This window comes from Dama dama, chromosome 13 (assembly GCF_033118175.1).
Source record: "Dama dama isolate Ldn47 chromosome 13, ASM3311817v1, whole genome shotgun sequence".
Taxonomy (NCBI): Eukaryota; Metazoa; Chordata; class Mammalia; order Artiodactyla; family Cervidae; genus Dama; species Dama dama.
The window spans coordinates 73,597,024-73,616,766 of NC_083693.1; the positions used below are offsets into that span (position 1 = coordinate 73,597,024).

The window sequence follows — 19,743 nt, forward strand, 5'->3', positions numbered from 1 at the left end:
CGTGGGGGCTCAGGTGAGTGTTCACAGGCCTTCATCTGGGTGTCGGGAAGGGCGTGGCAGACCGAGGGGCTGCAGGAAGCAGGGGCACAGAAGCAGGAAGAACAGGGGAGGTTTGTGCAGTGTTGCTGGAATTTCCTATTTGTTCCTAGGCTCTAGATACTAATCCTGTTTCACTGACAGGCAACAGCTTCTACCAGTGGCTTGTCTTTTCACTTTGTTTGTAGAGTCGTTGGAAGAATGCACATTCTTAACGCACTGTCATTTAAATCCTCAGTCAATCTGAATTGAGTTAGCATATGGGGTTCCCCGAGTGCGTGTCCAGGGCCTGGCGCTGGGGCTCTGCAGGATTGCTCTGTCACTTGGGTTTTTGCAGGGGCCTTTTACAGAGCTCTGTCCTGTTGGCTGGTTCGTTCGTTGCTGTCTGGGCTAAAGCCACATGGTCGTGATCATGGCTGTGAGTCTGCCTGCTAGGATCACAGTGTCTCACACATGGTTCTTCTCTTGGCGGGGGTCCTTCCATTCTGCGCCTTTCCTTTTCCAAATGAAATCTGGAGCTGGCTTGTCAGGCCGCGCCAGTGCGACTTCCACCACCGAGTCTGACGGGGATCACACTGAATCCGCATGCCGCTTGGGGGACTGGCATGGTTGCAGTCCTGTGTTTCTCTCTCCGTGACCGTGGTGTGTCTCTTCATTTACTGACACGTTCTGTGATGTCTTTCAGTGAAGTTCCATTTTCTCTACAAAGATTTTCCATGTAATCTTTAGATCTCATCCCAGTTTACTTCCATTTTTGTTGCCGTGTTGTAAATACCTGCTTTTGTCTCCTTATGACAGTTTCTCAGTATATAGAGGTGTGATCCACTTTGCTGTAAGAACTAAGGTGATTTCTTCCTAGTTAAGTGAATCTTCCCTTCCTTGCTACAGGACTACATCCCAGTAGACCAAGAGGAGTTAAGAGATTATGTCAAAGCCCGGCTGAAAGTCTTCTACGAGGAAGAGCTAGACGTGCCTCTGGTCCTGTTCAACGAGGTCTTGGACCACGTGCTCAGGATTGACCGGTGGGCTTTTGATTTTTGCAGCCTCACTACTCACCCACGCTGCTCTTAATGGTGGGGGGAGGGCTCATGCCAGGCCTCATGCTGGCTTTCTGACAGGCCCCCGCGCCTCCGCCAATGATTCCTACTTCTCCTCTGAGTCCAGCTCTACTGTCCCCAACATCCCCACTAAGCAGAGCCTCATTCTGCCTCTCCAGGAGCCTCCTGCCTGCCTTGGTTACGGCCGCTCACCCTCCTGCTCGAGTTACCAGAGTGTCTGGGGACAGGGCCATGTCTTTTTTGACCTTTGCTGCCTCACTGGCAAATAACAGTTGCTCCACAGATGTTTAATGTACAAATACAAGTTGAAATGCATTCCAGATATTGTAGACTGGATCCTGAAAAAGGTTAGCATTTGAGTGTCCAAGGGGGAGTGGAGCATAAAAGCCTCAACCTGCATCCCTTCTGATGATGTTCCAGAATATTCCGTCAGCCTCAGGGCCACTTGCTTCTGATTGGTGTCAGTGGAGCAGGCAAAACCACCCTGTCGCGCTTCGTGGCCTGGATGAACGGGCTGAGCGTGTACCAGATTAAGGTGGGTCTGGCCGGAGCCCCTTGATCCCTACGGTGGCTCCCTGCCCATGCCCACAGCTCCTTGAGTGAGAACGGAGCTGACCTGCCCCGCTCCCGCAGGTCCACAGGAAGTACACGGGTGAGGACTTCGACGAAGACCTCCGCACGGTGCTGCGGCGTTCCGGCTGTAAAAACGAGAAGATCGCGTTCATCATGGACGAGTCCAACGTGCTGGACTCCGGGTTCCTGGAGCGGATGAACACCCTGCTGGCCAACGGCGAGGTAATCACTCCCTGACGCGCCGCGGCGGGTCACGTTTCGTGGTGCTGGGCTCCGAGGCCCCGCCCGCCGTGGTACCACTGTGTTTCCCAGGTGCCCGGCCTCTTCGAGGGGGACGAGTACGCGACCCTGATGACCCAGTGCAAGGAGGGGGCCCAGAAGGAGGGCCTGATGCTGGACTCGCACGAGGAGCTCTACAAGTGGTTCACCAGCCAGGTCATCCGCAACCTGCACGTCGTCTTCACCATGAACCCGTCCTCCGAGGGCCTCAAGGACCGCGCGGCCACCTCCCCCGCGCTTTTCAACAGGTACGCCCCCACGCCCGGCTCCTTTCCAGGGGCAGGCCCCCCTCGGGAGCTGCTCCGAGACCTGGGCGTCTTTGCAGGTGTGTGCTGAACTGGTTTGGGGACTGGTCCACAGAAGCTCTCTACCAGGTTGGCAAAGAGTTCACAAGTAAGATGGACCTGGAGAAGCCCAACTACGTCGTGCCCGATTACATGCCGGTCGTCTACGACAAGCTGCCACAGCCGCCCTCGCACCGTGAGGCCATTGTGAACAGCTGTGTGTTTGTTCATCAAACTCTGCACCAGGTGGGTTCTGTCTTGAGGTCACGGGAGACGCGAAACTGACCACCGTGCTGACGTGGCACTGAGCTGATGTGGAAGCAGCCCCCGAGGCACTCTGGGTTTGACACTACCGTCACCCAGGAAAGACGAGCCTCGTTCTCGCCTGTTTCCTCCCTCTGTCAGCAACGTCCCACCTGCTCGGGGCCCAGATGCACGTTCGGGGCTGTCTGGTCCCCTCCCCACGTTGACTCCATCTGCCCTGTCTTGCTGCCCCTCTCTCCAGGCCCATGTCCTCCCCTGGGGCAGGGGCCATGCTCTCTCTGTGAAGGGCCAGCTGGGTGGTGGTTCCCTCGGGGTCCCTGCTCGTCCCCCCTGCTCTGCGGCTGTGGCGCGAGAGCCTCGTGGCTGTGAGCGAGCGGGAGCCCCACGTGCGGAGGCCGCCCCACGGGGCGTGACCTCTTGTCCGCGGCCAGCTGTCCCTCAGTGGGCACTCTGTATCAAGGAGTCCAGCCTGCCCCCATTGGAGGGCTCTGTGAAGAGCACTCTGACCTGCGGGCGTCCTGTGGGCCCTGCCCTCCCGCTCCCGCTCCCGCTCCCGCAGGCCACCACCACTGCCCCCTGCCCTCTCCACGCCTCCCTCCGCCGGCGGGGACCGGGGCAGCTGATCTGCCTCACCCCTCTCGATGCCGTTTCTTATTTTGGTTCTGCTGAAAATCAGCAGAAGGTAGAGGAGGTATGCTGACACCCACGGAGAGACGACCAGCGTCGGGGGTGGTCTTTTCCTGGGAAGTGCACCCCTGCGGCCGCCAGCAGCACCCTCCTCCTCTCAGAGAAGCAGGAGGAGAAAGCTCAGAGGTGGGAGGGCTTCTCGGCGTCTCACGGGAGGCAGCTGGAGCCGGTCTTGAGTGCTGGGACTGCTGAGGTCTGGGGCCATGCCACCACGTCACACCAGCAAAAGAGTCAGGTTCTGAGGTTCGGTCACAGTGTGTTGAGGCTAAACCACGCAGAAATAACAGGGTCTTCATTTTCCAAAAGGCCAACGCCCGGCTCGCCAAGCGAGGTGGCCGCACCATGGCTATCACGCCCCGCCACTACCTGGACTTCATCAACCACTACGCCAACCTGTTCCACGAGAAGCGCAGTGAGCTGGAGGAGCAGCAGATGCACCTGAACGTGGGGCTCAGGAAGATCAAGGAGACGGTTGACCAGGTGCAGCAGCGCGGCCCTCGCTGGGAGGGGCGGCCGCGTGTGTAGGCAGGCCCTGCATGTTTCTGTTGCCCTGACATGGCTTTTGCTCCTCAGGTGGAAGAGCTGCGTCGGGACCTCAGGATAAAGAGCCAGGAGCTGGAGGTGAAGAACGCAGCGGCCAACGACAAGCTGAAGAAGATGGTGAAGGACCAGCAGGAGGCCGAGAAGAAAAAGGTGCTGTTTCTTGTCCCGGGAACTGTGGCCTGTGTGGGCCGCACGCCTCCGTCTCGTGGGTTTGTGTGTGCGTGTGTGCATGCACGTGTGTGTGTGGTGTGGGTGCGCAGGCGGCGTGAGCAGGCGGCGTGAGCAGTGCTGGCTGGGTTTCAGCCAGTGAGCAGCGCGCACCCCAGGGCTGAGCCGTCCTCTGTCTCTAGGTCATGAGCCAGGACATCCAGGAGCAGCTGCACAAGCAGCAGGAGGTCATCGCGGACAAGCAGATGAGCGTGAAGGAGGACCTGGACAAGGTGGAGCCGGCCGTCATCGAGGCCCAGAACGGTGCGTGCCGCCGCGGGGCGAGAGCGTCAGGGAGAGGTCTCAGAAACCTCCTCCAGCTACTTCAGACTGTCCTCATCTCGACAGCGAAGTCCCCGTGGAGCTAGTCCACTTTCCCCGTGCCTGCATGCCCAGGTGCTTCAGTTGTGTCCGACTCTTTGCGATCCCGTGAACTGTAGCCTGCCAGGCTCCTCTGTCCATGGGATTCTCCAGGCAAGAACACTGGGGTGGGTTGCCGTGCCCTCCTCCAGGGGATCTTCCTGACCCAGGGATCGAACCCACATCTCTTACATCTCCTGCATTGCAGCAGGTGGATTCTTTACCACTAGCACCACCTGGGTCTTTTTTATGAGACAAAGTTAACAAGATAAGTTTTTCATCAATACATTTTCTTAACCTGGTAATGATTTCCTAAGTACACTGTTTACAAATCCTTGGCTTGAATTTCGTCTAGGAGTGTCATGAAGTGTGCAGTTTTGCCGTAACTGTTAGTGTCCTGGTCGTGGCCGGCAGTGATGAGTCTAATTACTGGCAGCCTCCCCCACCTCCCTCTTGCACCCCATGTGCTGAGACATGCTCAGGAGGAGATCACGACCCGGGCCCCTGGCCTCGTCTGCCCCGCACCGGGAGCGGCCTCCACCCTTGCCCTCCCGCCCACTAGCCTCAGACTTGTTTCAGGTCACCTGACGGTTGTAGTCGTCATATTACACCACAGAGGAGTGGAAGTGACCTTCCAAACCATGGCTTTTCATTCAGAGTTGGATTTGAATTAGAATTTAATTTAGGTCTCACCTGCCAGATGATTACTTTTAGAAGTGTTTTCATGAAAGTTCAAGCTGGAAAAAAATGCATATTTCTGCTTGTAGAATGTGTTGGCCATTTTTTTTTGAGCTGTTAATTCCACATCTTCAGCCAGCCAGTAAAGACAACTTCTGAAGTATGGACTGAAAATGTCTTCGTTTAATGGGTATAACATAAATGAGCAATTTCATTCTTTAAAAAAGTATTTACATCTTTATAGAGGTAAAGGAGTCAGGATTTTTGAGACATTTTTACAGATAACTGTCCGTTTTCCAGAATGTTGCGATCTGGGCTCAGTACCATAAGGTCTTGGTAGCTGTTTTGGCCGCTGCAGCTATTCCAGGGGGTTTTTAGACAGGACCCCCACGTTGGCGCAGGTCTCCCGCACAGGCGCCCCCTCCTGGTGGGAGTCGGGCGCCGCGCGGTCTGGCCCCTCACCGTGGCCCCTCCCTGTGCTCCAGCCGTGAAGTCCATCAAGAAGCAGCATCTGGTGGAGGTGCGGTCCATGGCCAACCCGCCGGCCGCCGTGAAGCTGGCGCTCGAGTCCATCTGCCTGCTGCTGGGCGAGAGCACCACGGACTGGAAGCAGATCCGCTCCATCATCATGAGGGAGAACTTCATCCCCACCATCGTCAACTTCTCCGCCGAGGAGATCAGGTGGGCGGGCAGGTGGGCGGGCGGGCGGGCGGGCGGGGGCCTGGGCTTCTCGGACGCGGCCTCTGCAGAAGGCAGTGTCGGCTCACAGATCACACAGACGCCTCTCCAGGCCATTTCCACCCCAGACAGCCAGATTCCCTCTCCCCGCTCCTGACGGCAGCTCTCTGATCCCTTGACCCCTGCGATCCCCACAAGTGGCTGGGGGTGCAGAACTGGCCCCAGGAACCAGGGAAGGGGTGGGAGGTGAGCGCCGTGGCCTGGAGTGTCCTCCGTGGTCAGCCAGGTGGCAGAGGGGAACTGGCTGTTGATTTCTGAAAAGCTCCCCTTCACTTTTGCCCTCCACGTGCTTAGAAACAGCGCCTCTTTTGCAGTGACGCCATAAGGGAGAAGATGAAAAAGAACTACATGTCCAACCCCAGCTACAACTACGAAATCGTCAACCGGGCCTCCCTGGCCTGCGGGCCTATGGTGAAGTGGGCCATCGCCCAGGTGAGCAGCCCGGCCAGGAGCCCCCAGGGGCGGGCCCCCTCACCCGGTCACGTCTAAAAACCACCCGTCCGCCTGGGCAGCTTAACTACGCCGACATGTTGAAGCGCGTGGAGCCGCTGCGCAACGAGCTGCAGAAGCTGGAGGATGACGCCAAGGACAACCAGCAGAAGGCCAACGAGGTGGAGCAGATGATCCGCGACCTGGAGGCCAGCATCGCCCGCTACAAGGAGGAGTACGCCGTGCTCATCTCCGAGGCCCAGGCCATCAAGGCGGACCTGGCGGCCGTGGAAGCCAAGGTCGGGTTGTGCTCAGGAGCGCGGCTTCCCGCCGCCCCCGAAGCGTTGCTGTGCGCGGGGCTCGCCTGGCAGGAAAGGGATGCGTCCTTGAGTGCTGCCCGTGCCGTGGTCTTCTCAAGGGCGAGCTCTTTAACGTCCTGTAGGGCCCTGGGGACACCTTCCTGCGCATTGACTGACTGGTGTTAGGTAGATAGCTGCCAGCCGTCTAAAGCCGGGGAACTCCCCCACCCCCCCACCATGGCCAGCTCCAGACCCTTTTGTTCTCACGCCTCGGGCTCTGTCCACCGTGTCACCAAGGCCTCCCTGTCCTCACGCCTCGGGCTCTGTCCGCCGTGTCACCGAGGCCTCCCTGTCCTCACGCCTCGGGCTCTGTCCACCGTGTCACCAAGGCCTCCCTGTCAGGGCCTCCGTCCCTCCCCTTGTCCCCTCCTCTGCAGCCCCCATCACTCACACCCACACTCCCCCCAGGTCCCCAGAATCGGCTCCTCGGTCTGCCATGGGCATCTCGCCCCTCCAGCTCAGCCCTCCCCCAGAGGCTCCTGCCCTCACGTCTGCTCACACACACATCCCAGGGCTGGCCCTTCCTTCTCTCCATTCATCTTAGGCCCTCAGACTCTAGGACTGTGTTCCTCCCCAGTCGCATGTGATCTGGGTCCCACCCCCTTGGGGTCTGAACACTGAGCTTGCTTCTCTCTGCAGCCCGCCTGAACCCTGTCTGCAGGGGACAGGAACCAATTTGCACTTTTCAGCACAAGTCCTGTTTGATTTGGGCTTCCCCTGTGGCTCAGCTGGTAAAGAGCCCGCCTGCAGTGCAGGAGACCTGGGTTCGATCCCTGGGTTGGGAAGATCCCCTGGAGAAGGGAAAGGCTACCCACTCCAGTTTTCTGGCCTGGAGGATTTCATGGACCCTATAGTTTATGGGGTCGCAAACAGTCAGACACGACTGAGCAACTTTCACTCCACTAACTAACTAGCCTGTTTGATTTTCCTTTTAGGTGAACCGGAGCACAGCTCTTCTGAAGAGCTTGTCTGCTGAACGGGAACGGTGGGAGAAGACAAGTGAAACTTTCAAGAACCAGATGTCCACCATCGCCGGGGACTGTCTCCTGTCAGCCGCCTTTATCGCTTACGCAGGTTACTTCGACCAGCAGATGCGCCAGAACTTGTTTACCACCTGGTCCCACCACCTCCAGCAAGCCAACATCCAGGTAACTGTCTGTAGAGATGCTCAGAAAGGCGGGGCCGGCGTGAGGGTTGGTGGGCTCTCCGCGGCCTCACTGGAAGCCACGCCATCCACTCCCCACTCAGTTCCGCACAGACATCGCGAGGACCGAGTACCTCTCCAACGCCGACGAGCGTCTCCGCTGGCAGGCCAGCTCCCTCCCCGCAGACGACCTGTGCACGGAAAACGCCATCATGCTGAAGAGGTTCAACAGGTAACGTGCGCGTGTGCGGCGGGGGACGGGGAGAGGTCTGTGGGCTGGGCTCCCACGTCCTTGGGAAGAGGTGAACAGAAGGTCGGCAGTGGGCCAGCACGCTTACCTCTGACGGCGGACTGTGCACGGCTCCGTTCGTTCCTGTGTTGCGACTATCCTCACTGACCCTGCCCGAGGGGCCCCCGTAACCTTGTGAAGTTGATGGGCGTGGCTCTGTGATGGGCGAACATTAAAACAGACCCTCTCTTAAAATATTGTAAGAGCTGAAAACGTCTAGCCGGAGTTAAGGGAAACTGCTACCTGGTTTTGGCTTAAGGAGGCTGGAGTCAGAGGAGGAACAGGCCTGCCGTGGAGGGGGCTAACGGTGCCATCCACAGGCGCCCCCAGGACCGAGCCTACACAGAGATCCCCTAGCTGACCCTCCTCTGTGGCAGCTCCCAATCCCAGGCACCCTGGGGTTTCTTTCTGTTTTCAAAACTAAGCCCCAGCTTCCTGTCTCACATTATCTGTACCTCTTGCTGTGTGCCGCTGCCCCGGGGTCCAGAGGAACCAACCCTCAGGTCTCAGAGGGTCTCGCTGGGGGCGCTGGCGGGCATGTCCACGGTGTGTGTCCTGGTGGGTCACCTGCGCGAGAGTGCAGACTTCAGTGCCCGTCCCACAAAGCCTGCACGCGTGAGTGTTCATGAGGACAGAGTGTGTCTTAGCAAAGGCCCGGAAATGCCTCAGACACCCCTCATTCAGGCCAGTGACCAGGTCACTGTGTGTCTCCCCCCGGCCCTGGCAGGAAGCTGGGAGCCCTTCATCCAGAGCCCCACACGAGGGTGGCTGCAGCGGATGGCAGGGCCGGCTGGGTGCACATACAGCAGAAGCCGGAGGCGGCGGGTTCTCACCACGCGCCCTGTGCTAGCCTCTGAGTTCTGGGCAATCGCACACACGTGTTACAGTATTTTAAAACACCCGAACTGGCTGTGTGACCCTGGACAGAGGACATTCGCCCCTCTGTGGCTCGTCTCCTCCATAAGTAAGACGGGTGTGGCGATCACACCTGTCTACAGGGTCCCCGTGAGCAGTGAGTGGGAGGGCCTGCACTTCTGCAGCTCGTGGGCCTGAGGGTCGGGGTGCCAGTTCCTGCTCTCAGGAGTCTGCCCTGCGGGCCAGCGAATCCTTCCAGCCAGCCAAGCGCCTATGCTTGGCCTTCACAGAGCAGCGTCCTTGCCGCAGAGAGACAGCGCTTTGGTGGTAGCCGTTCTGAGCAGTCTGCTTGAGTCACTGCCCCCCACAGGAGGTCCTCAGAAGGAGGATTTTAGCACCAAGCCTTCAGTCACGTGCTCTCACCCGTAAACCTAGAGCCCGCATCTGAGCCCGGGACACCTCCCCACTGCCCTGCCGGGCTCTGCCCGTCACGCCCTCGAGCTCCCCTGGCATCTGACCCGTCCTCTGTCCATCCTCAGGTACCCGCTGATCATCGACCCCTCGGGGCAGGCCACGGAGTTCATCATGAACGAGTACAAGGACCGGAAGATCACGCGGACCAGCTTCCTGGACGATGCCTTCAGGAAGAACCTGGAGAGTGCGCTGAGGTTCGGCAACCCCCTCCTGGTCCAGGTGTGTGTGCCTCTCCGCCGCCAGAGGGAAGGCCTTCGGGCTGTGTTAGTTATCTGCAAACGCAGTTGATGTGAGCCGTGAGGTACAGTGCTACCTTCTGAACTTTGTGAGAAAGGAGTTCCCTGGCAGTCCAGTGCTCAGGACTCGGCGCTTTCACTGCTGGGCTGGTGGGTTCAGTCCCTGGTCGAGGACCTAAGATCCCACAGGCCGCGCAGCACAGCCCAAAAAGAAAAGAAAAAGCAGCGATAAAGCTGTAAGACAGCTCTATAAAAACGCAGCAGAAGCAGTGTTTGCTCTCTAACTCCACTTAGTCCGGACGGCCCCATCCCCTGGGGCTCTGAAACCTGTGCTGAGAGCAAGGCGCAGAGCCCTTCATCTGCTGAAGTGGCCGTGGGCGCCTAGTGGCCACGTGTCAGGCAGTGCGGGTCTGAACGGCTGGGTGGCTGCTGGAGAGATGTATTTATCTGGAGTAGGAAGTCAGGTAAACGTGGGTGGTAACACACTCTGTAAAACTCACTGTTGACGACACCTCGCGTATACACACGTAGGACGTGGAGAGCTACGACCCAGTTCTAAACCCAGTTCTGAACCGCGAAGTCCGGCGAACAGGCGGCAGAGTGCTGATCACCCTCGGCGACCAGGACATAGACTTGTCACCGTCCTTTGTGATCTTCCTGTCCACTCGCGACCCCACCGTAAGGCCCAGGGCCCACCTCCACGGAGACGGGGCAGTGATGGGTAGGGCCGGGGATGTGACGACGCTGACCGGCCTGTCGCCCCTCTTGGCAGGTCGAGTTCCCCCCTGATCTCTGCTCCCGGGTGACCTTCGTCAACTTCACCGTCACCCGTAGCAGTCTGCAGAGCCAGTGTCTCAACGAAGTCCTCAAAGCAGAAAGACCCGATGTAGATGAGAAACGGTCCGACCTTCTGAAACTCCAAGGTATGGTTCCGGGTCCCTGGCTCTCCGTGCGGGTCGGGGCTGAGCTTCCCGAGGACGAGGTGCCCCGGGCCTGCGTCACAGCATCACGGCGGCACCAGGGTGAACTCTGCGCCTTCTGGTCCTTTAAGGGGAGTTTCAGCTGCGCCTGCGTCAGCTGGAGAAGTCTCTGCTGCAAGCTCTGAACGAGGTCAAGGGGCGCATCCTGGATGACGACACGATCATCACGACGCTGGAGAACCTTAAGAGGGAGGCCGCTGAAGTGACAAGGAAGGTGGAGGAGACGGACATCGTGATGCAGGAGGTGGAGACCGTGTCCCAGCAGTACCTGCCGCTGTCCACTGCCTGTAGCAGCATCTACTTCACCATGGAGTCCCTCAAGCAGGTGGGCGGGCCGCGCCGGGCCGGGGGCTCCCCGCCCCCCCGCGCTCAGGCGCTCACGGCCCCTCACAGCCCCCCTCCGCCCCCTGCAGATCCACTTCCTGTACCAGTACTCGCTGCAGTTCTTCCTGGACATCTACCACAACGTCCTGTACGAGAACCCCAACCTGAAGGGCGTCACCGACCACACGCAGCGCCTGTCCATCATCACCAAGGACCTCTTCCAGGTACAGCACGGGCCGGCTGCCCCGGCGTGGGGGTGCGCCTGGGATGGGGGGCGGGGGTGCGCTCTCCAGGGACAGCAGCGTTCTAATGGCACGCTACGCGCCTTGTCTCCAGGTGGCGTTCAACCGCGTGGCCCGAGGCATGCTGCACCAGGACCACATCACCTTTGCCATGCTGCTGGCCAGGATCAAGCTCAAGGGCACCGTCGGGTGAGTTGGCCGCCCCAGCGCGTCCCCCCAGAGGACGCTGTTGTCTCAGTGACAGCAGACGGGACTCCCGCCGAGAGGCCCCGACTGACGGCTGCCCCCCCTCCAGGGAGCCCACCTACGACGCCGAATTCCAGCACTTCCTGAGGGGGAAGGAGATCGTGCTGAGCGCAGGCTCGACACCCAAGATCCAGGGCCTGACCGGGGAGCAGGCCGAGGCCGTGGTGAGGCTGAGCTGCCTGCCCGCCTTCAAGGATCTGATCGCCAAGGTCCAGGCAGACGAGGTGAGGATCTTGTGAGCGTGCCCGGCGGGGAGCCGGCCTCCACCAGGGAGTCGCCTGCCCTGTAAAGCCCGGGACGTTGCATTGCATTCTCTCCCGTCAGACGTCTGACCCGTCAGTCTAACCGTTTTGCCCAGAGGTGGGCAGAGCCCATGGCAACGCGTCCTCTGTTGTCCCCACAGCAATTTGGCATCTGGCTGGACAGCAGTTCCCCCGAGCAGACCGTGCCGTACCTCTGGAGTGAGGAGAACCCCGCAAGTAAGCCCTCGGGGCCTGCCCCGTTGTGGCTGCTCTGAACCTGGGCGTGGAATGCGCTTTGCTGGCTGAACGCAGGGACAGAAAGTCACTGATGCCTGAGATTCGCATCTCAGTGCTAAAACCTGCAGGGGCAGCGTGGACATGGGAAAGCAAAAAATTCCCTGTTCCTATTGCAGCTCCTGCTGAAAGACCAAGAGAGGACTAGCCGGAAGGTCTCTGCCCGGGCTTAGGCGTTAGGAGAGGGGGGCTGTTTCTGAGTGTGCGGCTCCGGGCTGGCCGGGCCCCAGGAGGGGGTAGCAGGGGCCGCCTGGATACAGGTTGCCGGTGGCTGCCAGGTCTCTGGGGCTCTTCAGGGTCCTTCCCGAACGGGCACTGTGTGGTCATTCAGAGTCAGTAGCCGCCCGTTACCCATGGAAGGCCCTGGGCGGAGGTCTTGTCACAGCTGTGCCCAGAGGGTGCCGTGGTGAGGTGGGTGCTGGCGATTCTCAGGCAGAGAGGACGAGGGGGGCGTCCTGATCTCTGGGGTGGTGTCTGTGGGGCAGGGGCCCGTGGCGGGGACAGCCAGGGGGCATCTCAGGCCTGTGCTGTCGCCAACCCTCCTCCTGGCCCCGTTCCAGCTCCCATCGGGCAGGCCATCCACCGCCTGCTCCTGATCCAGGCCTTCCGCCCCGACCGCCTGCTGGCCATGGCACACATGTTCGTGTCCACCAACCTCGGGGAGTCCTTCATGTCTATCATGGAGCAGCCGCTCGACCTGACCCACATCGTGGACACGGAGGTGTGCGCCGGCCCCGTGGGCTCTGAGCTGCCCATCTGCAGAAGCCCCCACAGGTGCGCTGTTGGTGGGCCTCCCCCTCACTGAAGCCCAACTTCCCGGCCTGCAGGTCAAGCCGAACACGCCCGTCCTCATGTGTTCTGTGCCCGGGTATGACGCCAGCGGGCACGTGGAGGATCTTGCCGCCGAGCAGAACACGCAGATCACGTCCATCGCCATCGGTAAGGGCGGTCGGTCCGTCCCCTCCCCTCTCCCCCCTCCCTCCCCAGGACTTCACGGTGGGGGGCCCTAGAGTCCAAGTCCGCCCGCTGACCCTTCAGCTGTTTGTTCCCAGGCTCCGCAGAAGGGTTTAACCAGGCGGACAAGGCGATAAACACAGCTGTGAAGTCGGGCAGGTAGGCTGGTTTGGTTTTGCTTTGAGACCCGAGTCCCTGAGGATTCCGGCCGGAGATGTGAGGTGAGGCCGCGGCCTTCTCCCTGCCCGCAGGTGGGTGATGCTGAAGAACGTCCACCTGGCCCCGGGCTGGCTGATGCAGCTGGAGAAGAAGCTGCACTCGCTGCAGCCGCACGCCTGCTTCCGGCTCTTCCTCACCATGGAGATCAACCCCAAGGTGCGGGGTTCGAGGGCGCCGGCCTGGCCCCAGGGGGTGAGCGGGGCGCGGCAGAGCCGAGCACTCACGGTGGGCGGGCCCCGTGTCCTCCGCAGGTGCCCGTGAACCTGCTCCGAGCGGGCCGCATCTTCGTGTTCGAGCCGCCCCCGGGCGTCAAGGCCAACATGCTGAGGACCTTCAGCAGCATCCCCGTGTCTCGGATATGCAAGGTGAGCGCTGCGGAGCCTGCTGTCGGGCTGGGGTGCAGGGCTGCACGGATGTCTGGGCGCCAAGCAGAGGCCAGGGCTTGTGGGTGGGAGGAGGGGGTCGTGGCAGGAATTTTGCATCACAGGACTTCCCTGGAGGCCCAGTGGCCAAGAGTCTGCACTTCTTCTGCAGGGGACCTGGGCCTAGTCCCTGGTCAGAGAGCTAAAATCCCACATGCCGCACAACGTGGCCTTAAAAACAAGTTTATATCAATTCTGTTTCTTAAGTGCTATTTTGGGCCATAATCCACCCTTTCTGCCATTTTTAGAAACTTGTCTTCTATGTACTCTGTTGGCTGTATAACTTAGTTTTAGCAGTGTAATCAGGAGCACGTCTTTATTAATAGAAAACTGAGGGGTGTTCTCTTAGCAACACCATTCGCATTAATGACTGAGGTCAGAGTGGTCCCAGCACGAGTACGTGCAGAGCGCTTTTTGAGACCTTGATTGTAGCAAGCCCTGGACTGTCGTCTTAGTTAGAGCAGGCCTGCGTCCCAGTGACCCTGTGCTTGCTAACTTCCCGCCTAGTCTCCCAACGAGCGCGCCCGGCTGTACTTCCTGCTGGCCTGGTTCCACGCCATCATCCAGGAGCGCTTGCGATACGCGCCCCTGGGCTGGTCGAAGAAGTACGAGTTTGGGGAGTCTGACCTGCGGTCGGCCTGCGACACAGTGGACACGTGGCTGGACGACACAGCCAAGGCAAGCGCCAGCCGTGCCGTGGGAGGGGGACCCGTGAGGAGGGAGCCTCCACCCCAGCCGTGACCTGCCTCTCCTCCTGCAGGGGAGACAGAACATCTCGCCAGACAAGATTCCCTGGTCCGCGCTCAAGACCCTGATGGCCCAGTCCATCTATGGCGGCCGGGTGGACAATGAGTTCGACCAGCGTCTGCTCAACACCTTCCTGGAGCGCCTATTCACCACCCGGAGTTTCGACAGCGAGTTCAAGCTGGCCTGCAAGGTGGACGGGCACAAAGACATCCAGATGCCGGACGGCATCAGGTGCGCATCCGCCCCACCACACGGGGCGGGGGCCGGGACACCAGGCACTTCCCCCACAGGAACGTGTTAGCCGACGTGCTGCTCTTCTAGGCGAGAGGAGTTCGTGCAGTGGGTGGAGCTGCTCCCTGACACGCAGACGCCCTCCTGGCTGGGCCTGCCCAACAACGCCGAGAAGGTTCTCCTCACCACACAGGGTGGGTACCCCGGCCCGCTGGCCGGCCGGGCACTCCTCCTCCAACCACCCCCGGGGAGGCAGGGAAACCCTCGGCCCAGGCCATGCCTGTTCTGCAGCCTCCGTTCTGGGACACAGGCTCGGTAGCGAGTATGTAGGGTCTGGAGATTGTATTTAGGTTTCTGTCTTGGCCTCAGAAGTGATGTCATCTTTCCTCCTGTTCAAATTTTTTTTTTTTTTAAGTTCTTAGCATTAAGTGACATCTTAGAACTATTAGTCTGTTTCTGGAATGTACTTTTATTAGAACTTCAAGACTAGTCAAGAGATCATCTAACGCAGTGGTTCTTATAAGTGTGGTCCCTGGACCAACAGCCTCAGACTGACTGCAGCTTTAGAGACGCAGGTCCTCGGGCCCCCCACCCCGGCATCAGAACTGTGGGTGCTGGGACACTCGGGTGTGAGAACCGCTCTGACCCAGGCTTCTCTTTGTGGGCGAAGACCGACATGCCCAAAGCCACGCAGCTGGGTAGCAGCTCGATTCAGCTCTGTAACGAGGACCCATCACTGTGGGGCCCACCTCCGGCCTGAAGACCACCTTGACGCGAGCCTCTCGCTGTGGGGTCGAGGTGGTGGGCCCCACGGTGACCACGAGGGAGGTGGGGTTGTCTGCAGTTGAGTCGTGGTTTAGTCGGGACGCAGGGGAGGCTCTGAGACGGGGGCTGGGTGGGCGCCCTCAGTACGGAAGTGTGTGCTGAGAGCACGCAGGGTGCTGACTGCAGCGCTGCCTGCCGGGAGCAGCCGCGGGGTCCCCTCGGCACCACAGTGAGGGTGTCTGAGCCCAGGCAAGCCGGGGGTCTGCAGAGACGCTCACCCCCAGGCCTGTGCAGGAGGCCCCGGGCTAACAGTGCCCAAGGTCGTGTGTCCCACCTGGAGGCCGTGAGGTTTGAGCCCCAGGGGACAGCTCAGCGCTGGGCTCAGAGGGCGCGCTCTCTGGGGCCGGGACCCTGGGCGCCGGCCGAGCCCGGGGCGCTCAGGAGGCTGCCTGCTCCCCGATGACAGTGGACACCTGGGTCTTGGAGCCGCCTCTGGTGTCTGCGCGCAGCCTCCGCTGCGGCCCTGGCAGTCGTGACCCCACCTGTGGTGCTGGGCCTTCTCCCCACCCGCCCATCCTTGGTGCCGTAGGAACAGGGGCCCGCGGGACACCTCACAGGCGCAGTGTCCCCCCGTAGACGCAGGGAGGCCTCCGGGCTCAGCCTGTCCTCTGTGCCCCCGCCCCTGCCCAGGTGTGGACATGATCAGCAAGATGCTGAAGATGCAGATGCTGGAGGACGAGGACGACCTGGCCTACGCGGAGACAGAGAAGAAGGCGCGGCCCGACTCCTCGTCCGACGGGCGCCCCGCCTGGATGCGGACGCTGCACACCACCGCCTCCAACTGGCTGCAGCTCATCCCGCAGACGCTCAGCCACCTGAAGCGCACCGTGGAGAACATCAAGGTGCCGCGCCCCGCCTCGTGTCGGGGCTCGGGGCAGTCCTCGCGGGGGGCCGGGCCGGTTGAGGTCAGCGCTGTCTCGGGGCGGCTATGCGCCTGGGCCTGGCTGGAGGGCTCGGCTTGGAACGCCCGAGAGTGGAGGTGGTCAGTGACCCTCCGGGACGCAGGGGTGCTTCCCCCTCTTCACGGGGTGGTCTGGAGCTGCTGTGGTCAGGTGCCCACAGCTTCACGCCAGGTCTGGTTCAAGGTCAAGTTCCGGCGATGCTGTGAACCTGGGCTCCCCAAGGCCGAGTTACTTCCGGTTTTCTTCCTCTTCCCTGACCCCCCTCCCCGCTCAACTCCAGCCTTCTGTTCTCTTCCAACGACCATAGGATCCTCTGTTCCGATTCTTTGAGAGAGAAGTGAAGATGGGCGCCAAGTTGCTGCAGGACGTGCGCCAGGACCTTGCCGACGTCGTGCAGGTGTGCGAAGGCAGGAAGAAGCAGACCAACTACCTCCGCACACTCATCAACGAGCTGGTGAAAGGTGGGCCGCGGGGGGCGCCCGGGAGCTCGCCCCAGACCTCCCCTCCCCCGGGCCCACACTCGAGGACCTGGCCCTGCTGCCTCACTGAGTCTCTGCCAAGGCCTCGCCTCGCAGTCCCGAGTTCTAGGAGCGAGGGCGGGCCGGGCAGGACCTCAGGCATCTCTATCGGCTCGGGAGCCTGGCCTGGCCGCACCGCCGGTGAGGGGGTGTCTGCAGCTGCGGTTCCTCGGGGCGGTCGTGCTCCCACACTCACTCCCTCGGGGGTCACATGCACCGGGGCCCCCCCCCCCCCCGCCGCGCTCGGCGGGGGGGACTGTGGGCGCTGATGCCGGCCGGGCCCTCCCTGCAGGGATCCTGCCTCGGAGCTGGTCGCACTACACGGTGCCCGCCGGCATGACCGTCATCCAGTGGGTCTCCGACTTCAGCGAGCGGGTCAAGCAGCTGCAGAACATCTCACAGGCGGCCGCCTCTGGGGGCGCCAAGGAGCTGAAGGTGAGGGCGGCTCCCCAAGGCCGAGGCGGGCCTGGGCGGGGGCCCTCGGGTGGGGGGTTGGCCTTCACACCCCGCTCTCCCCACAGAACATCCACGTGTGCCTGGGTGGCCTGTTCGTGCCCGAGGCCTACATCACCGCCACCCGGCAGTACGTGGCCCAGGCCAACAGCTGGTCCCTGGAGGAGCTCTGCCTGGAGGTGAACGTCACCACCTCCCAGAGCGCCACGCTGGACGCCTGCAGCTTCGGGGTCACCGGTGAGCGGGGGCGCCCTGTCCCCAACCTGCGGCTCAGCCACCGCCCCTCACGGGCTGCCTGCTAGAGATGCCCCCAGGCCGTGCCCGCACAGCGGGGGCCCCCGGGGTCCTGACCGCCCCTCCCCACCCCCATAGGCCTGAAGCTCCAAGGGGCCACGTGCGGCAACAACAAGCTGTCGCTCTCCAACGCCATCTCCACCGTCCTGCCCCTGACGCAGCTGCGCTGGGTCAAGCAGACAAACGCAGAGAAGAAGGCTAACGTGGTGAGTGCCCTCTTCCCTCCTCTGGGCATGCCCACTGTGCCCTAGGGCTGTGTCCCCGCCGTGCCCCCCCCTCCCCAGGGGGACTCAGCATCACTTCCTTCTCGGGTGGAGCCCCTCCCCTCGCACACCCAGCACCCCCGCCTTCCTCGCAGGTGACCCTGCCCGTCTACCTGAACTTCACCCGCGCCGACCTCATCTTCACGGTCGACTTCGAAATTGCCACCAAGGAGGACCCACGCAGCTTCTACGAGCGCGGCGTGGCCGTCCTCTGCACCGAGTGAGACTGCCTTTTCTAGTCCCCTTTGTGTAGCAGTAAAATTAATATTTAATGTTTATTCATTATTAAAACGTACTGAAGGTTCATTGTTAAAAGCATACGGACTTGTCAAGGGAACGTCGGTGCGAGGCTGGAAGCTGCAGGAAGCGGAAAGAAGCCGGACGGTTGGGAGGGACACAGGGCCACGGTTCTGAGGGCCGAGGCAGGGCTTGTTTTATGAAATAAAACACTAAGCATGACGCGGCTCCGGCCTCTCGTCTCGTCTCTGGCTCCTGGGGACAGCTGGGAGCCTGCGGCCTCCGGGGCCTCTGTCCCCACGGTCCTGGGGTGCCGGGTGCAGCCTCCTGTGGAAGGGGTTCCCAGCGCGTTCGGAGCCCCAGGAGCTCCCGGCTGGCTGGGTGACCGGCCGGGTGCTGGCACCAGCCCTGCGATAAAGACCTGCTCGTCCTGCCGGCAGGAAACAAGCTGGGCTCTTGAGGAACAGCCTGAGGCCCCACGGCATTGCCTTTCTAGCCCGGCCCCCACCCCAGACGTCCTGGGGCTGCAGAGCCAGAGCCGCCCACCTGGCTCCACGACGCGTGCTCTGGGGTCCCTCGGGGGGCCGAGCGCCATCCAGAGCTGTGTTCGACTGAAAGTGGGGGCCCATTTTGAATGCTTTCCTCTGAGCCAACAAATAGGGCTTTTTTAATTTTTAGCTTCTCTTCCATCACCCAGAGTGTTGAGCAGCGCCCCAGTCTCTCACCCAGAAGCTGGTACCACCGAGGAGAGCCCCTGGAAAGCCCGCTGCGGGTGCCGGGCTCCACCTGATGCTCCCATGCCCACCCCGTATACGGTGCAGGTCCCGACACGGGCCCGCTGGTGCCAGGCAGGGATTCCAGGTGCAGGAGGACCACCGTCCTCGATGGCCCGAAGGCCTGGCTGGGGAGGAGGGGCAGCTGCCAGGGGCAGGAGAAGCCGCTGCAGCCGCCAGACCCTGGTGCCCAAGTGTCCTGGGGGTGGGTTTAGGGCACTGCAGGCCCAGGACCGAGCTCCCCGTCGGGGGTCCACGTGGACCCCACCAGGAGTGCCTGGGGCCTCTATTTGCTGCCTCCCAGCCTCACCCTGACGTGAGCTCAGTCCCCCTTGGACCCCATTTAGATCACTCCTCACCTGCCTTTGGAGCGGGCCAGGAGGGACAAGACCACACGCCTCACCTCAGTGGACACCCCTTTATGGGAACCGTGTGCTCCTGGGCAGCGAACACAGCAAGGGGGGTGCCAATCCTCCCTGCCAGGAAGGTCCTAAAAGGCTGCATGAGAAAAAGCACCTCCACACCCAGGTATCACCCCACTGGGGCCACAATCGCAGGACCCCACGCTCAGAGGACCCCGTCCCCAGGGGAGACACAACCGGAGAAGCGGATGGGACGACCCTGGGGCTGCTGGGAGAATCCCTCCTGCGGCCTTGCCTCCACCCCCACTGAACGCCCCACCCCGTGTTGCAGCTGTTCTCAGCGACCCCAGGAGCCGAGCCCTGCGGAGGCAGCCGCGCGTGAGGAGCTCTGGGGTAAACAGTCACAGCCAGGACGGACGGAGGTGGGCTAGAGGACCACAGGCCCCAGCCTCCGAGTCAAGGTTTAAAAATACAGGCGTATTTGCTAAAAGTAAGGGAATTCTCTGACAGACAGGTGGGCCCTTTTCCTGAGCTGGAAACCCTCTCAGTGGAGGGGCCCAGAGGCGTTATTTACAACATAAATGACTAACACCTGCATATTTATAACATAAATGACTAACACACCCGCATCATCGCAGACCATCAGTTCCCCGAAACTCGATGATACATTTCTGTTGTTCGAACCTTACAAGAAGACACAAAAGGAGCCACGTGTTTCATGG

At 61.1% G+C, this 19,743-nt stretch overlaps 1 protein-coding gene across 1 annotated transcript in view; it reads left to right on the top strand.

Moving 5' to 3' along the window:
* Positions 1 to 18,113, top strand: part of DYNC1H1 (dynein cytoplasmic 1 heavy chain 1) — a 61,621-nt gene extending 43,508 nt beyond the window's left edge. The window contains exons 44-78 of the mRNA XM_061159440.1: positions 925 to 1,058; positions 1,515 to 1,629; positions 1,728 to 1,889; positions 1,980 to 2,194; positions 2,272 to 2,476; positions 3,488 to 3,661; positions 3,755 to 3,874; positions 4,075 to 4,195; positions 5,455 to 5,650; positions 6,022 to 6,139; positions 6,220 to 6,435; positions 7,431 to 7,643; positions 7,744 to 7,871; positions 9,323 to 9,476; positions 10,025 to 10,171; positions 10,266 to 10,416; positions 10,545 to 10,798; positions 10,887 to 11,021; positions 11,134 to 11,228; positions 11,335 to 11,509; positions 11,689 to 11,764; positions 12,382 to 12,542; positions 12,649 to 12,760; positions 12,874 to 12,934; positions 13,027 to 13,150; positions 13,246 to 13,359; positions 13,924 to 14,094; positions 14,177 to 14,394; positions 14,485 to 14,588; positions 15,850 to 16,061; positions 16,429 to 16,582; positions 16,932 to 17,074; positions 17,161 to 17,329; positions 17,465 to 17,592; positions 17,745 to 18,113. Coding sequence (XP_061015423.1) covers positions 925 to 1,058; positions 1,515 to 1,629; positions 1,728 to 1,889; positions 1,980 to 2,194; positions 2,272 to 2,476; positions 3,488 to 3,661; positions 3,755 to 3,874; positions 4,075 to 4,195; positions 5,455 to 5,650; positions 6,022 to 6,139; positions 6,220 to 6,435; positions 7,431 to 7,643; positions 7,744 to 7,871; positions 9,323 to 9,476; positions 10,025 to 10,171; positions 10,266 to 10,416; positions 10,545 to 10,798; positions 10,887 to 11,021; positions 11,134 to 11,228; positions 11,335 to 11,509; positions 11,689 to 11,764; positions 12,382 to 12,542; positions 12,649 to 12,760; positions 12,874 to 12,934; positions 13,027 to 13,150; positions 13,246 to 13,359; positions 13,924 to 14,094; positions 14,177 to 14,394; positions 14,485 to 14,588; positions 15,850 to 16,061; positions 16,429 to 16,582; positions 16,932 to 17,074; positions 17,161 to 17,329; positions 17,465 to 17,592; positions 17,745 to 17,873 — 5,304 coding nt within the window. The 3' untranslated portion in view covers positions 17,874 to 18,113. The remainder of the gene's footprint in view (positions 1 to 924; positions 1,059 to 1,514; positions 1,630 to 1,727; positions 1,890 to 1,979; positions 2,195 to 2,271; positions 2,477 to 3,487; positions 3,662 to 3,754; positions 3,875 to 4,074; positions 4,196 to 5,454; positions 5,651 to 6,021; positions 6,140 to 6,219; positions 6,436 to 7,430; positions 7,644 to 7,743; positions 7,872 to 9,322; positions 9,477 to 10,024; positions 10,172 to 10,265; positions 10,417 to 10,544; positions 10,799 to 10,886; positions 11,022 to 11,133; positions 11,229 to 11,334; positions 11,510 to 11,688; positions 11,765 to 12,381; positions 12,543 to 12,648; positions 12,761 to 12,873; positions 12,935 to 13,026; positions 13,151 to 13,245; positions 13,360 to 13,923; positions 14,095 to 14,176; positions 14,395 to 14,484; positions 14,589 to 15,849; positions 16,062 to 16,428; positions 16,583 to 16,931; positions 17,075 to 17,160; positions 17,330 to 17,464; positions 17,593 to 17,744) is intronic.
* The last annotated feature ends 1,630 nt before the right edge of the window (positions 18,114 to 19,743 follow it).